At 37.3% G+C, this 15720-nt stretch overlaps 1 protein-coding gene across 1 annotated transcript; it reads right to left on the minus strand.

The window, feature by feature from the left end:
• Nucleotides 1–12088: 12088 nt before the first annotated feature.
• On the minus strand, nucleotides 12089–14354 carry LOC141601939 (uncharacterized). The gene is made up of 7 exons (XM_074422245.1): nucleotides 14145–14354; nucleotides 13957–14063; nucleotides 13728–13870; nucleotides 13473–13643; nucleotides 13304–13383; nucleotides 12691–13158; nucleotides 12089–12361 (listed from the first exon to the last, which is right to left on the minus strand). Exons 1-7 carry the CDS (start codon nucleotides 14352–14354, stop codon nucleotides 12089–12091), a joined length of 1452 nt encoding a protein of 483 aa, XP_074278346.1.
• Between the last annotated feature and the right edge of the window lie 1366 nt (nucleotides 14355–15720).

Raw genomic sequence — 15720 nt, forward strand, 5'->3', positions numbered from 1 at the left:
CGACGACCACAAGGTAAGATTCAGTCTTTAGAGGTACTTGAGTGGAAGTGGGAATCCATTTCTATGGATTTTATCGTGGGTTTGCCAAAGAGTCAACAGGGTAACAACATGATATGGGTGATAGTGGATCGACTGACCAAGTCAGCTCAGTTTGTGCCAATGAAAGATACATGGACTAAAGCACAATTAGCTCTGGCTTATCGAAAGAATGTGCTAAAGTTACATGGGGTCCCTAAGGATATAGTATCTGACAGAGATGCGAGGTTTATCTCAAGGTTTTGGAAAGAGTTGCAGGAATCTTTGGGAACAACTTTGAAGATGAGTACAGCTTTTCATCCTGCGACAGAGGCACGGTCGGACGAGAGAACAATCAAAACTCTTGAGGATATGTTACGAGCTTGTGTGATGGACTTTGGTGGTAGTTGGGAACAGAGGTTGGATTTGATAGAGTTTTCTTACAACAACAATTATCACACTAGTATTGGCATGGCACCGTTTGAGGCTTTATATGGGAGGAGATGCAGGAGTCCGATTTGTTGGGACGACAGTCTTTGAGGATGTTTCTAGGACCAGAGATGGTACATGAGATGGTTGAACAGATAAAGATGATCGGGAAACGGATGAGAGCAACTCGGGATAGGCAAAAGAGTTATGCAGATCTACATCGCCGGGATATAGAGTTTCAGGTTGGGGATAAGGTTCTTCTGAAAGTGTCTCCTATGCGTGGGGTTATGAGATTTGGGAAGAAAGGCAAGCTGAGTCAGAAGGTCATCGGGCCTTATGAGATCTTAGAGCGGGTTGGAGAAGTTGCATATCGTCTGGCTTTACCAGCTGCGTTAGAGAGAGTGCATAATGTGTTTCATGTATCGCAGCTGCGGAAGTATGTGAGTGACCCGTCACATGTGTTAGAGGCAGAGAGCTTAGAGCTAGATGAGTCCTTATCATATCTGGAGGTACCTAAGCAGATTCTTGACCGAAAGGTTAGGAAGACTAGGAGTGGTGAGACAGTTTTGCTTAAGATCCTTTGGTCTAACCACGAGACTGAGGAGGCTATATGGGAGGCAGAGGATGCCATGAGAGAGCGTTACCCTTTCCTTTTTGATCAGGTATGTATGGTTACGGGGACATAACCTTGTTTCTTTTAGGGGGGTAGGAGATTATCGCAAAGAGTTTTTAAGAGTTTTTATACCCTTTTTATGTTATGTCGGTATGGTTGTTGTCGTTGAGTCAGGTTGAGTTTGGGTTAATAACATGTTTTATGTTGAGTTTGTTTTGGTTATTGAGTCGGGAGTGTCGTAGTGTGAGTCTTTGTTTTGTTGTGGTTTGAACTTCGGGGACGAAGTTCTTTTTAAGGAGGGAAGACTGTAATACTACGTATTTATGAGTCTTTGGGTACTCTATCGAGTAGGCCTTACTCTGTCGAGTAAGGGTGAGTTGCAGTTTAAAATAGTTTCTGACCTGTTGGGTACTCGATCGAGTAACGTGGATACTCGATCGAGTAAGGGGCACTCGATCGAGTACCCTAGCTACTCGCGAGTAGCCGGTTTCTGAGGGGATGATTTCTCGGGTTTTGTTAATAATGCGAATAAGTATATAATATCTTCCGTCATTGTTCTTTAAACACTTTTAAAACCTAATCACTTTCAAAAAGAGAAATCAAAGCACGTTCGTTCTTCAATCAATCGCATTGTTGGCAAATTCCGGAGCTTGGAAGGTCGGATTTTACCTTTCTTTATACCGTTGTGATCCTTGCGTCGAGGGTAAGACCTATATACCGTTTTTATAGTATTTCATTAAAGTTGGTTAAACCCTAATGTTGGGAATTGGGGGTTTTGTTGACTTTATGATTGGTAGTGATTATATGTTTGTATGTTAGGAGGAGGATTCGTAGAGGAAGCGTTTTGATATCAGCTGTGAGATCGTCTGATTGTGTTGTGCTTTCCAGGTAGGGTTTCCCTACTCAGTATTAGTTCCATAATGTGCTGTGGTGTTTTGTGGTTATTGAATATTATCATACTCGTATTGTGACGATTGCTGGATTTGGTTGCTGATAGTAGTTGTGATTGATTGTATCTGTCTGTGTTTCTCGGGGTGCGTCCCTGGCTGAGTGGAGTCACTTGCGGGAGTGGCTTCACGCCCATGATTCGCCTTCTGTGGAACCCGCCACAGAAGGGATGTGCACATTAATGGATTTGGGTTTATCGCTCGATGGAGATGAGCGGGGCTTAGGTGGGATCGGCTGCGGTCCCCCACTGGCGGCGAGGAGTGACCTGTTGCGATGGGCACTCTGGCAGGACTACACACTTTAGTGTGTAGTCAGGATTGTGGAGTTGGGTTTGGAGTTCGGAGAATATCTATGATGATTGAGCTGTTTGTTCTACTGTATTGTTGGTTTATATAAATTGTGTGATTAGTACTGACCCCGTTTAATGTTTTAAAAACTGTGGTGATCCATTCGGGGATGGTGAGCAGTTATTGAGCAGGTATGAGTCGAGTTACTGGGATAGTTGGGATGTGCCACGGTCCGATGATAGAAGTCTTCCGCTGTAGCTTAGTAGTTTAATAACATTTCTGTTAATTCAGTAGACAGTTGGCTTTGAGAACATGTATTCGTATTTTGGATTTGGTTTTGAGATTGTAACCTTTCGCTAAAGTATTTCTATTTAAATGTTGATTCATTATTGTCTATTTGATTATCATTGCCTCGGGTAACCGAGAAGGTAGCATTCTTATACTTGAGTGGTCCTGGTAAGGCACTTGGAGTATGGGGGTGTTACAGTTTGACTGAAAATATTGAATACCTTGTTTATCTGAATAAGTTGTGGAGACAATGTTGAACACTATTCAAGTGAACAAGATGAACATTGTATTTTGTCCCTAGTCACTTAATGAGGTGACGTCTCGGAGTGACTAGATTGTAAGTCGATTGATGGTTGTTCAACACCATAAGGTCATACGTGATGACTAGTCGATTACATCGGCAGAGTGTGTGACACTTTGCCGGACAGTGACCATTTAGAGAGTCCATAAGTTCTATTATAGACGCCTGGTCGTTGCAGGGATCTCTAAGACATTCCTATGAGTCGATTCTTTTGACTGGAGACTATTATCTGAGCAAGTGCAGTTTCCGAGTGACTTTGGTTTTTGTCCTAGGTCGTGCCGTGAAAGGAGGCCAAAGGGCATTTACTAGGTCATGGTGATCTCATCTTGTGCAATAGGATAGATAGGGCAGACAGGAATTGTCCACCCACGTTGGGTAACTATATCTCAAGGCCACTCGAGGAGTTAATGACTACAAATGCGTGGCCACGCTCGGAAGTAATCTGTGACAGATTTTTCTGGTCAAGTAGTCACACTCCCGATCGAGAAAACCACTCGCGATATGTTCATGTGCAAGTGCGACCTAAAAAAACCTTGCATTGAGTAGGAGATTAAAACGGACAAGAGAATTGGTAGCGCACACCTTGTGTCGAACTCCACAATATTGCGTTTACATAATAAATCTCATTAAAGGAATATCATCAGATATTTAATTATTTGATCCTCGTCAGTTGATTAACATAAATCGATAACGGTTGGCTGACTAGAGTTTGACGTTATTGTCGTGAGACGACGGTGATCAACTGACCTCTTTCGGTCACACCTAAAGGAACGAACCCCAATTGACAACTAATTAATTGTATGAGATACAATTTATTTAGTCCCTTGATTTATAGACTAAAAGGTTAGTCGATTATTTTTAGAGAGATTTCGAGTTGCAAACTCGAGGAGCGGCAGTTATTATTTAATTATGCGATAATTGAATAATAAATTATTATGAGACGGGTTTTAGTTAATTAATTGTTAATTCACTAAAATTTTACTAATTGATTAATGTGATAAATATTAGTACGTAAATAATATGTGTAGCGATACATGTATATTTACGGAGTGATTTGGACGAAATAAATTGGAAGCATTTAAACATGAAACGATTTTTAAATAAAATTTACATGTATTTGTGCAACAAATATGAGAACCAAAATGGACCCGTAAATGGTACATTAGACCGTGTAAATGGAGTGTAGTGGATGATCATGATCATTACATTTTGCTTGTTATTCTTCCATAATATTGTCATATGATCATATGCATATGATAAAGATTGGACAAAAATTATAACAAGTTGACTTCCTCACTCCACTTCACTCCACCCGCCACTTTCCTCTCCTATATACTCCAAATTGTTGTTCATTTTTGTACACTACTTCACTTATGTTTTTGCATGTGAACAAAATCAATCATCTCTCTAAAATTATTATTCATCCTTTACTAAGTTGTTAGTAAACCAAAATAAATAATTACTAAGAGTGTTAGTATTATTTACATATTATCAAGGGAATATTTTTAACAAGTTTCTAGTAAAATACTTGTTAGATTTTTGGGTTGAGTTCTTGGGTGCACATTGTAAGGAGATCTTCTCTTTGAAGATTTGTTAGGAGGATCATCCTTTTATTATAAGCTCAAGAACAATCAAGTTAGGAGATCTTGATTGTGCCCATATTACCATAAAAATCTATGTAAGGAAATTATTTTTCCTTTACTTTCATTTTTATGGTTTTATATTTGCATGCATGTTACATAGATCACTAAAATGATAAATTATGAGATAATTTAATTTTTATTAGAGAGTCTAATATGGATCTATGATATTTCACGTTTTACCATATTTGACGGGTAAGAAACGTTAGCTATCATGATATATATGGTTTTACAGGCTACTTGGCATATGGTTCAGTTGATTATTAGTGATGTCCAAGGCTAGACTTGTTAATATGCTTCAGTGCAATATCATAAATTTTAATATGTTCTAGTTTATGAGCGTCTAGGCATGCTGGTTTTCTTGTTCTTAAGGATGTTGAAAAAGACTATGTGTTCCCTATAATGCTTGTATATATGGACTATTCTTATTTTCAATGAGAAGCTTACCTTACCACTAGTCCACCACCAACCCTCTCTTTACTAAAAGATTAGAAAAAGTTTGGAGTTTTCCCGCCTAAAATGCTTTAGCTATAAGTTGGGTCTTAATTTAGGAAGTTATTCTATAAGTATATATATAATGTATTCGAAAATCTTCTCAAATAATAAAACTTTCATAATTGGGCTTAATTTTTTGACTCATATTATTAAAAAATTTATTCATATATATACATATACAAATTTTACTCACATTATTAAATTACTTTATATATTCCACCTTTTTCTTTATATTTTTTTACATCGCATATTCTAACAAAAATAACAATAATAGCTATACACTTCACTAAAACGTTTTGTATGGATAAAAAAAGAATCATAAGTTGTTTATGTTAAATCGACAAATCTTATTTTTAATATATAACTTTTCTAGAAAAATAAAAAGTCTCACATAAACTATTAATTTTATTAGGGTTGAAAATGTTAAATTTTTATTTCTACCTACTAATACTTCACATTTAGTTGATAAGATCTATATATAAAACGATCTAAGAAACCGCGCTTTTGTGCCGGATCTACTCTAGTAATAGTAATAATAATAGTAATAGTAATAATAATAGTAACAACAACAACAACAACAACAACAACAACAACAACAACAACAACAACAACAACAACAACAACAACAACAACAACAACAATAATAATAATAATAATAACATTAACATTAAAAAAATATAATATAATATAATACATATAATATAATATAATATAATAATAAAGGCAACAATAACAAAAAACTATAATAATAATTATAATAAGTAATTATAATGATAATATTATAGGATTTCAACTTTTATGAACTAAACTTAAAGAGGTGACTTTAATTCCAAAATAACAGAACTGACACTTAATGGTATTAGTTGTAATTTATTCAGAAAACTAGCTTTACTAAAGCATAGCAAAGACAATATTAGGAGAAAACTGAATAAGATGACTAATTGACTATACTTTTATGGTTAACTTTGAGTAGCGTATTAGGTATAAAAATATGAATTAGTAAGTGGTTTGCTCTATAAATTCACACATTTCTCACCAAACGTACTATATAACTTAAAAGAAGCTAAATTATAAATAAAAAAAATTAAAAATGTTAAAATACATAATCATTATTTTCACCATGAATCTTGCAATGACGGGTTTGTGTGCACCACCATCTCCTTCTCAGGCGTCATTGGCTCCAACAAAGGCATACAATGTTGATTTCAAGTGGTCAATCACTATATGTTCCACTGACAAAAATTCCAAAGACCCTTCTTCCCGAATACTTTAAATTGCATGGTGTATGGACGACACCTCCTACCTTGACTTATTTTTGATCAATTGTACTGGTAATAATACACTGTCTGCCTATTTAGTGAATAGTAGTTTAGTAATTATTTATCAACAAGTTACATACTTAAATAACATTGATTATATTCATGTGACCTATTATGTATTCCAAACATGGCAAAATATTAGGCAATATTTGATGTAATGGCCTAGCTACTTGGCGACAATGTCGGACCTAACACAGTATAGCAAGTGCGCTCACGTTGGGTCGCAATGACAAAGAGGCCCATAGGAAAAGAAATTCATTATTTGTATGTATATTACCAGAATATATTGTATACTATATTTAGGTTATGTATATATTGCCACATTATCTTTACATTTATCATAATACTAAAAATTTGCCCACGATTTATAATATTTTGTCTCAACTATTATTACCACAACGCCAAATATGAGCATTAACAACGAACAAAACACAACGTTTTATTGCATATAATAACGGTATTTAGGGTACCGTTGTCAAACTTTGGTGGAAACCTAGGCGCGAAACTTATTCATCGTTTTTACAACGGTTGCTAGAAGAATCGTTATAAAAAGTGTGATAAAAGACAACGGTTATTAGAAGAACCGTTGTAAATGACAAAAGACAATGGTTATGTCAATAACCGTTGTTAAAGTGTGATAAAAGACAACAGTTATGCAAGAACCGTTGTAAAAAGTGTGACTTAATACAATGGTTAATAGAAGAACCGTTGTAAGTGATAAAAAACAAAGGTTATGCTAATAATTGTTGTTAAAAGTATGACAAAAGACAACGGTTATGCAAGATCCATTGTAAAAAGTGTGACCAAAGACAAATGTTAGTAGAAGAACCGTTGTAATATTTCACCCTCCTATATATTCATATACGCATATTAAATTCCCTTCGACTCAACTATTCCTAATAACCCTTGGACATAAACCCTCTTTCTAGCAAGCCCTTCCTCTCGCCGCCGCCATTTTCGTGTAAATTTTACTTAAATTTTACGTCACAAACCCTCGCCTCTTTTCCCTCGATCTCGCTGTTTTATAAACTATTATTGATGTGTACCATTTATTTGCAATAAATATTGTTCTTTAAGATTTAATTGGGTGAATCATTATAACTTTGTTTAACAAGTGTAGCAACCACTACAAGATATATATTTTTTAGAAGTAAACGCATACTGGTATATGCAAAGGTGGAATTTTTGAAACTCACGTTTGTTATTGTTGTCACTCCTTTGATGACAACATGTTTATTATCCATATGTTAGATTAGAAGTTTTTTTGTTTAATTTCTGAATGTATGTGTTTTCATGTTGATTTATACTACTAGTAAGTGTATGGCTAAGAAAGGGAAGTTGAGCCAGAAGTTTATCGGCCCGTATGAAATCCTAGACCGCATAGGTGAAGTAGCCTACCGACAAGCTTTACCACCATCGTTGGATCGAGTCCACAACTTTTTTCATGTTTCGCAACTCCGGAAGTATGTGAGCGATTCATCACATGTGCTTAAGGTTGAGAGCATAGAGTTAGATTAGTCTCTAACTTATGCGGAGATTCCAAGGAGATCTTAGACCGGAAAGTACGCAAGACAAGGAACGGTGATACCGTCTTACTAAAGGTACTTTGGACTAATCACAATATGGAAGAGGCCACATGGGAACCAGAGGAGTCAATGAGAGAGCATTTTCCTCACCTTTTCGATCAGGTATGTTTGGTTATGGGGACGTAACCGTTATCTTTTAAGGGGGGTAGGAGATGGTCGCATGCTTGTTTTTGGGTTAGTTGGGGTTAACATAGCTATGTTTTTATCAACTTTCGAGTTTGAGTTGAGTGTGTTGTCATGTATAGTTGGAGTTGTTGGTACTTGGAGTTGTTGTTGTTGTTGTTGTTGTTGTTATTGTTGTTGATCAGTTAATGTTGTGTTGGTTTGTTTTGTTTTGTTTTGGGTATGGTATGAACTTCGGGAACGAAGTTGTTTTTAAGGAGGGAAGACTGTAATACCACGTTTTTCTGAATCCTGTTACTTTGCCGAATAGGGCTAACTCGGCCGAGTAATGCGTTGTGTGTTTTCCGATCAGGCTACTGTCCAGGAACACTCGGCCGAGTAAGGGGTACTCGGCTGAGTATTCTCAATACTCGACCGAGTATCCGGTCTGACAGGAATTATTTCCGCGGTTTGGTTAAGGATGATTAAAGTTATAAATTATGATTAACAGTTTTAATTTTCACTTTTTCACCAAAACCTAAAACATTTCTACGTACTCTAATCATCTCTAATCTCTCCCAAGATCTTTGATTGTTCGTGAGTCCTTCTTCATTTCTCTCTTGCGTCGGTTGCGTCGGTAAGTCACTAGTTTTATACCATTTATCAGTTTTGTTTTTTAGGGTTTTACCTCGTATTAGGAATTAGGGAAAAAGGGATGTTTGCATGTTGTGATTGGATTATTGTGATTGTTGTTAGGTGGAGAATTTGTAGAAGAGCAATTCTAGCTTCCGTATGTTGACTCGTAATCGGATCTGTGCTAAGGTAGGGTTTCCCTACTCAGTTGATTGCATAATTGATTTAAGATGTGATGTTGTGATTTAATTCGTATGATAAGTATTGTTGTTAATGGTATTCTGGATTATTGAAGTTGTGGTGGATTGACTATGATGGTGAAGTGCATCCTCCGCTGAGTGGAGTCACTTGCGTGAGTGGCTTCACGCCCTTGATTTGCCCCTTGTGGAACCCGCCAAAAGAGGGGATGTGCACATTAAGGAACATGGGTTATTTCTCGTTGCGATGAGCGGGGCTTAGGTGGGCAAGGCTGCGGTCCCCCACTGGCAGCGTGGATTATCTGTCGCGATAGTAATCTGGCAGGACTACACACTTAAGTGTATAGTCGGTTATAAGACATGATTGGGAATGGATAATGTTTGTGGAATTGTTGCCATTGCTTGTATTGTAATTTGCTTATCTTAATTATACAGTGAACTAACTCCGTTATTGTTTTGTAAAACTGTGGTGATCCATTCGGGGATGGTGAGCATATTGTGACAGGTGATGGTTGTCTTTAGCTGCGGGGACGATATGGGATGTCATCACTTCGAGTCTAGCTTCCGCTGTTACGAGTAGTTGTTTAGGTTTCCAGTTGTATTGAGATTTCATATACACTTTCTTTTTGTTTTGTTTTGAGACTATGTAATAGTTTAAACTTTATACTTTAATAAATGTTTTGGAATGGTTACTTTTGATATACTAACCTCGGGCAATCGGGATGGTAACAACTTCTCATGCTAGGGTTGTCCTTGGTAAGGCACTTTGGTATGTGGGGGTGTTACAGATGTGGTATCCGCAAGTATGTGTTATCATGCTAATTTAGTATCTTTGGTGGGAAATGTTGTGAATTTTGATGTTATTGAGTTGGATTATTGTTGATTTCTTATTGATTTAAATCATCTTAGTCCCATAATATTACCTTTATTTTGTAGGAGATAAATGTAGCTAAAGGGTCGAAAGAGAGTAGAACTTCTAAAAATTTACCGAAAAATCTACTTGAGGTAGTAATCACTTATATTTTATTTACTATTTAGTTATCGCTTTTTCATAAATATGTGGTCTGCGTTATAATGTATATTTCTTATTAAATAGTAGAGATGCATCAATTATTGTTAAGTGTTATCTTCTAATCACTCTTAAGTATTGCACTTCTTAAGATAGAGTTTTGAGTTGTATAATCTTAAGTATAATGCATTTAAGCAAGTGTTAATATATCTTATCAATACTCTACTATTTCTATTGGCATTTCTTTAGTATTTTATCAAGGGAACCGCCAATACCAATTCGGAGCACCATATACGTAAATGGGCTGATGTTCGGCGCAGAGCTCGATAAGGTGAAAAACTTGTAATGATGTGAGGGAGTAAGTAATATGATAATGAAATACAAAACTAAATAGCTATTTAATAATGTACCATTTTAATCGATTTGATGTTATGTGAAAACATGTGTATATAGACTTGTGTATGGAGAATTGATATTTATGTAAAAATTAGACTGTTGTTTTGATGTTGGGATGAATGTTTTTATAACTTTTGTATAGAAATTTATTTTAGTGAAAGCATTTAGTGTATATACAGATGCTGAGATGCTGCTAAACAAAAAAAAAAGCATTTTAGTAGCTGGAATACCCTGATCAAAATATTAAAAAAATGAAAAAATGAAAACAATTATGGAAAAAACCGTTGTTAAAAGAGTGACAAAAGACAACGGTTCTTGCATAACCGTTGTCTTTTGTCACATTTTTTAATAACGGTTCTTGCATAACCGTTGTTATTTGTCACACTTTTTACAACGGTTCCTGCATAATCGATGTCTTTTCTCACACTTTAACAACGATTATTAGCATAACCGTTGTCTTTTGTCATTTACAACGGTTATTTTAAAAACCGTTGTCTTTTATCACACTTTTTACAACAGTTCTTCTAACAACCGTTGTAAAAACGATGAATAAGTTTTGCGCCTAGGTTTCCGCCAAAGTTTGACAACGGTACCCTAAATACCGTTATTAAATGCAATAACCGTTATGTTTTGTCCGTTGTTAATGCTGATATTTGGCGTGGTGGTAATAATAGTTGAGACAAAATATTATAAATCGTGGGCAAATTTAAGTATTATGGTAAATGTAAAGATAATTTGGCAATATAAACATAACATAAATATATTCTGGTAATATACATGCAAATAACGAATTTTTTTTCTTACGAGCCTTTTTGTCATTGTGACCCAATGTGACCGCACTTGCTACACTTTGTTAGGTCCGACGTTGTCGCCAAGTAGCTTGGCCAGTACTTCTAATAACCGTTGTCTTTCGTCACACTTTTAGCGACGTTTATTGGCATGACCGTTGTCTTTTGTCACAGTTTTAACAACGGTTTTTCCCATAACCGTTGTTTTTCATTATTTTAACAATGGTCTCGTGTTTTTCAGTAACCGTTGTAAACATTTAACAACGGTCATTTTTACAACGGTTCTGATCTTTTACTAATAACGGTATATAGCCGTTTCTAACCGTTGTTGATGCTATTATTTGGCGTAGTGCAAAAGTCTGCTAGTATTTTTGCCACGACTATTGTTAAATGTTGTTGTTGTTGTTGTTGTTGTTGTTATTATTATTATTACTATTATTACTATTATTACTACTATTTTACTATTACTACTATTATTACTACTATTATTATTACTATTATTATTATTATTATTATTATTATTATTATTATTTTTGCAGAAAAGCATAGGACTATTGCATTAAATAAGAATGAAGTACAAAGTCCTAGAGCCTAATCTACAAAGGCAGCCGGTATGGCTCCTCTAGTACAAAAACCAAACTAGCTAGAAAATTTAGTTCATACAACAAGAAAGATCCACCTCAGTGAATTCAGATACAGAATCAAAGACTCTAAGTGCTACCAAGTATTTGATTCGTTGACAAACCGCAGCTGTAGGTTGCTTATGCCCCATGAATACACGCTTGTTCCTCTCGTGCCATAGCATGTATATGGTACATACCAGAGTACACATCTCCCTTCGTTTTCGCCAGTGCTTACCCCGGATATGCAGTTTGAACCAAATAATAACCTGAGAAAGCTGCTAACATACCCGCTTCATTCGTAGCCAACAAGCAATATCTTTCCAAACCAATGATGAATAAGGGCACAGGAAAAAAAGATGATCAATATTTTCATAAGCCGCTTCACATAAAGCACATCTATTTATGAAAAGAAATCCTCATTAAATCAAATTTTCCATGGTGGGCAGAGCATTAGAGAAAGCCATCATACTAGTGAAAGTATGTGCAGGGTAACTGATAGTATCCATAACCAATTTTGACCATCCTACTTTAGCCCCTTTTGGCCAATACACCTCATATAGGTCAGTAGCACTATATTTTTGTTCTATATTACCCAAGAAAATAGCAGCATCATTCTTGGAGCCAAAAGCAACAAGCAAGCTATCTCTGACATGGAGAACATTTGCCCAGTACCAGGATGCATTCGACTTTTTCTCCACGTCCCATATATTTGTATCATGGAGCAGATAGGCATGTATTCAGCGTACCCACAGGCTTTGTGGTTTAAAGAGGAGTTTCCAAATCCACTTTGTCATTTGTGCTTTGTTCCAACTCAATGCTTCATTTATACCCATAACGCCTTCATTTTTGGGCATACAAAGGCTCCCCCAACTCTTAAAAATCTGTCTATTGTGACCATCAGAATAGCCCCAAAGGAACTGGCGACATAGGTGATTAATCTTCTTCACCACACCCTTAGGAAGTAAAATGCTAGCTCCCCAAAAATTGCGAATTCCAAAGATAATAGAATTAATAAGATTACCTTACCAGCATAGCTCAATGAATAGTTTGCCCAATGCATAAGCTTTTCTTTTATCTTGTCCAGCAAAGGCAGGAACATAGCCTCGGTAAGTCTGGCAGGAAAGAAAGGTATTCCCAAATAACGAAATGGTAAATCGCCCTGAGTGAAACCAGAACAGTGAACAATCTCCTGTATAACCCGTGCTTCAACACCACCAAAGTATATGCAGGTTTTTAGCGGGTTAGCACAAAGCCTAGTCATGGCAGAAAAATCAGAGAGGCAGCCAGCTACAGCCAGTACAGAGGGAACATCTCCCCTTGTGAAGACGAGCAAGTCGTCAGCAAATACCAAATGCGTCAAGTTTAATTTAACGCACTTGGGATGGTAAGAGAAACCCTGGGCAGTAGGTAGCTTCCTTAGAAGGCGAGATAACACCTCCATGCAGAGGACAAAAAAGTAAGGAGAGAGCGGGTCACCCTGTCGCAGTCCCTGTTTCCCCGGAAAAAAAAACCTTCAGATTTCTCATTTATATTAATAGAGTAATAGGGCGTCGTCATACAGCCCATGACCCATCTGATAAACATCTCAGGAAAATTAAGTTTTGCAAGACAACTCCTCAAGAAAGACCAATTACCGAATCAAAAGCTTTTCGAATATCGATCTTCAAAATGCATCTAGGTGAAAGATACTTTCTAGTATACCTACTACCCAATTCTTGAGCCAAAACAGAATTGTCAAAAAGGTCTTTGTCCAACAACCATGCTCAGGACAGTTCGTAATCGATTTGCCAGGATTTTACTTACCGTCTTGTAGAAAGTAGTACAACATCGGACGAAAATCGCTAACAGCCTGAGGAGTTTCACTTTTAGGAACCAGGGTAATGAGGGTGGAATTTGCTGCCTTTGGAAGAATACCTCGAGCAAAATAGTCCTGAACAGCAGCTTGAAAGTCAGCACCCACAGTACTCCAAGCATCTATAAAAAATCTAGAGGAATACCCGTCAACTCCTGGACTTTTATTCCTGTTAAATGATTATAAAGCCTCCTAGATCTCTGAACCAGTCACTTGTCGAGTAAGAAAGGCCCATTCAGAATCAGGGAGACAGTTTGTCATAAAAAGCTCATCAGGTGGCTCAACAACTGGTGTATCCGTCCCCAATAAGCTTTTATAGAATTCCAAAAAAGCTCCTGCAACAGCCTGCCTGCAACACAAGTATTCCCATTTTTCTCCAGTATACTTCCAATATTACCTCTTATTCTCCTTTCATTTATCCTAGATTAAAAATACTGAGTATTGTCATCATTAAGTTTTAGATGTTGCACTTTCGCCTTTTGATGGAGAGTCCTAATCTCAGCCCTACGCAAGTGAGTATAAGCAGTTGCATATTGCTTCTCCTAGTTCAATTGAGAAGTATCACCAGGATTTGATTGCAAAGCTAGCTGACAAGTATGCAAGTCACTCCTAGCCAAGCTAACTTTTTCCTTCATACTTCTAAACTCAGCCCCATGTATGTCTTTGAAGATAGATTTCAAGGCTTTTAACATCTGAAACAAGACACCAATCTTACTACCATAAATAGCGGCATCCCAGCTAGCTTTCACACAACAATGGAATTGAGGGGAGAGAGCCCAACAATTCAAGTATCTAAAAGAACGAGTCACCCGAGGCCCAGCAATACTAACCATGATGGGAGAATGGTCAGATATACCTGCTGGGAGGAAGGTAGCAGCAAAAGAAAGTGTATCAATCCAGTTCTGGTTCACCACTACTCTCTAGCTTTGCCCAACACACAGATGCATCTCTCTTTTTTGTCCAGGTATAAGTACACCCCGTGGCAGGGTGATCAAATAGCCTACTAGAAACCAAGCGTGTGTAAAGGTCCTGCATCTCGGAATAGTGAGCTTGAGTGTTACCAAACCTTTCCTCATCCTTTAGGACAACATTAAAGTCCCTCATACAACCTTTCCCGAAGGACCAACCTATCCGCTACTCTATTAAAAGCATAAATGAAGGTGAGCAAAAATTTCTGATTTGTAACCAGACAAGTGAGAGAGATATGTATAAATTGAGAGCTATACTCTAGAACAGAGACCACAACAGTCTTAGGGTTCCAGAGCACCCAGATTCTACTATTATAATGGGCTCCATAATTATCCTCTTTAATGTATCTACCAAACATAGATTTATAGATGCCAAGAGCAGTAGCAGTTTTGATATGAGTTTCCAACACCGCTCCACAGTCCAAATTATTGCCAAGCAAGAAAGATAAAACCCCCTGCTGCTTAAGAGGGTCATTCAACCCTCTTATATTCTAAGAGGAGAAAATCATTGAATCAATGGAGGGGGATCCTCACCAGGATCCAATACCTCCACAAAATTAACCAAATGTTCACCAGGCTTCTCAGAAACATCAGCTTCCACTTCCAAATTTGCGAATTTATTTTGCAAATTTACAGGCACCACTTTCTTTCGACAAGGCTATTTTGAGTGTCCCTTTGTGAGCTCAGTTCCTTCCAAATGTTGGTCAGGTGAGGTAGATAGTATAACATCATCCACAGTCTCCACATCAACTGTCTCAAGGGGAGCATCAACAACTTCCACAATTGGCTCCTTTATAACTTCCTCTGCAGGGTCAACCCATGCAGCTACAGCAGGAGAAGGCAGGCTAGTTGCAGCTTCCACAGCTGGCTCCTGTGTAACAGCAGGTTGGTGATTAGCTGCAAGTCTTCTAGCCTTAGGCCTGAACACCCTCTGTGGCTACCCTGGTCTACACTTATCCTTTGTATGCCCAATTTTCTTGCAGTTCTGGCAGTAGTATGGTATCCATTCGTATTCAATACGTTGCAGCACAGTATCATGAAAAGGGGACTGGATCAAAACTGATGTGGGCAATTCCTTAGAGATGTCAACATCAATTAGAACCCTAGCAAAAGCCAGCTTACTTTTATTTGTAGTATAATCATCAGCACAAATTGGTTTGCCTACTGCACTAGCTACCTTGCTTAAAGCCACCTTTGACCAAAAGCATGGATCTAGGTTTGGGAAAAGCAC

The sequence above is a fragment of the Silene latifolia genome, chromosome 9 (genome assembly GCF_048544455.1).
Source record: "Silene latifolia isolate original U9 population chromosome 9, ASM4854445v1, whole genome shotgun sequence".
Classification (NCBI taxonomy): Eukaryota; Viridiplantae; Streptophyta; class Magnoliopsida; order Caryophyllales; family Caryophyllaceae; genus Silene; species Silene latifolia.